General features: G+C 46.1%; 1 protein-coding gene across 1 annotated transcript in view; it reads right to left on the bottom strand.

The window, feature by feature from the left end:
* Nucleotides 1-522: 522 nt before the first annotated feature.
* LOC102289619 (tripartite motif-containing protein 6) overlaps nucleotides 523-1,562 on the bottom strand; it is a 10,576-nt gene continuing 9,536 nt past the window's right edge. Inside the window, exon 9 of the mRNA XM_042217639.1 lies at nucleotides 523-636. Within this exon, the coding sequence (XP_042073573.1) occupies nucleotides 523-636 (114 nt within the window). The remainder of the gene's footprint in view (nucleotides 637-1,562) is intronic.

The following is a 1,562-nucleotide window of genomic DNA, read 5'->3' on the forward strand; positions in this document are numbered from 1 at the left end:
AGTGCCTTGAGGCAACTGTTGTTGTGATTTGGCGCTGTATAAATACAACTGAATTGAATTGACAGGCACCAAACACCATCTAGCTACAGCTAGGGCAGTAGGTTCAACAATGGAGGTGCTGAACGTGGTCCATTCATACTCAATGTCCCCAGTCTACCTTGGAATGATGTTGTAGTTCTGCCAAAGGTGAGAGTTGAAGATTTCAGGGAAGGGGGCCTGTGTTATGTGTACCCAACACACCCTCTCTATACGTTTGGGTGCAGCACCAGGCCTGTCAAGTGTCCTGCCCCCAACACCTGATCCAGCTCACCATTATTAGTTGACAGTTCAGCCTCTCTCTTCACCCAAGTGACCAGAACATACATTGTACCTGATAATGCGATTACAGAATCTATCATCTATCATCTAGAATCTAGGGTATCATTGGTGCCGCGTGCGCTTATGGACACCCTTATGTTCGAGCATGGAGTTGGTTATGGACAAACTGTGCACAGAAGTCCAGTAACAGAACACCATTCAGGTTCAGGTCACGCCCCTCCAGTTCTCATTCTCATTGCCCACATGAGCACCAAAGTCTCCCAGTACAATGATAGATTCCCCAGGTGGAGCACCCTCAAGCACCACACCGAGGGACTGCTAGAAGTCGGAGTACTCAGAAACGTCATTGATGCATAACCAAAGGCAACGGATGCAGGAAACAAACCCTCGTCCACTGGAAAAAGCCTCAATTTGCAGGCACCAAGCCAGTGGAACAGTCCAGCCCCTCTCCAGGAGACTGGTTCCAGAGTCCAAGCCATGCATTGAAATGAGCCCAACTATATCAATATGGTACCTCTCAACTTCACGCACTAGCTCTGGGTCCTTCCCCACCAGAGAGGTGACAACACATGCCCCTATTGCCAGCCACGGTAGCAGGGGATCGATCCACCCGGTCATTCGCTGACACCCAGCAAACACTGACCCCTACAGAACCTCTGGCATGTAGTGCGTCTACAGTACAGTGGTCCTTTGTCCCTTCTTAAGGCTAATCCTGGCTGGGCCCCAGTAACCCTATTCTGGGCAGGGTGACCCATTCCTTTGATGTTGTACTCATAGGGGTCTGCTCAATCACTCACCCTTACTGAGGACCAGTTTGCCATGGGAGACCCTAAGAACTTATAAACATTTTAGGGAGTTTTTGTTTACACAAGTGAACAACGAATTGCAATAATCCAAACATGATGAAATATTGTTAAGTATCATACGATACTTTTTTTCGCTGTAAAGAGAAGTTTTCTTCCCACGCACAACGGACACTAATGTTTTTGTCACTTTTTATGGAATTAAACTCAAAATAAGGTCAGTACTTCCACGCTTTAAATGCTGCATGCTCATACTCTCTCCTGCATTCGATATATGATCCATTGTTGATCTGCACACAGCTGTTGTCACAAACGTCGCACTTGCTTATGTCACTGTCATGAGCAGTGTTGGGTAAGTTCCTTTAAATTAGTAACTTAGTTACATTACTAGTTACTTCTATCAAAAGTAACTCAGTTACTTCAAGTTACTCGTTACTTTCA

This window comes from Haplochromis burtoni, unplaced genomic scaffold (genome assembly GCF_018398535.1).
Source record: "Haplochromis burtoni strain Fernald_Lab_line unplaced genomic scaffold, NCSU_Asbu1 Contig_2401, whole genome shotgun sequence".
NCBI lineage: Eukaryota > Metazoa > Chordata > Actinopteri > Cichliformes > Cichlidae > Haplochromis > Haplochromis burtoni.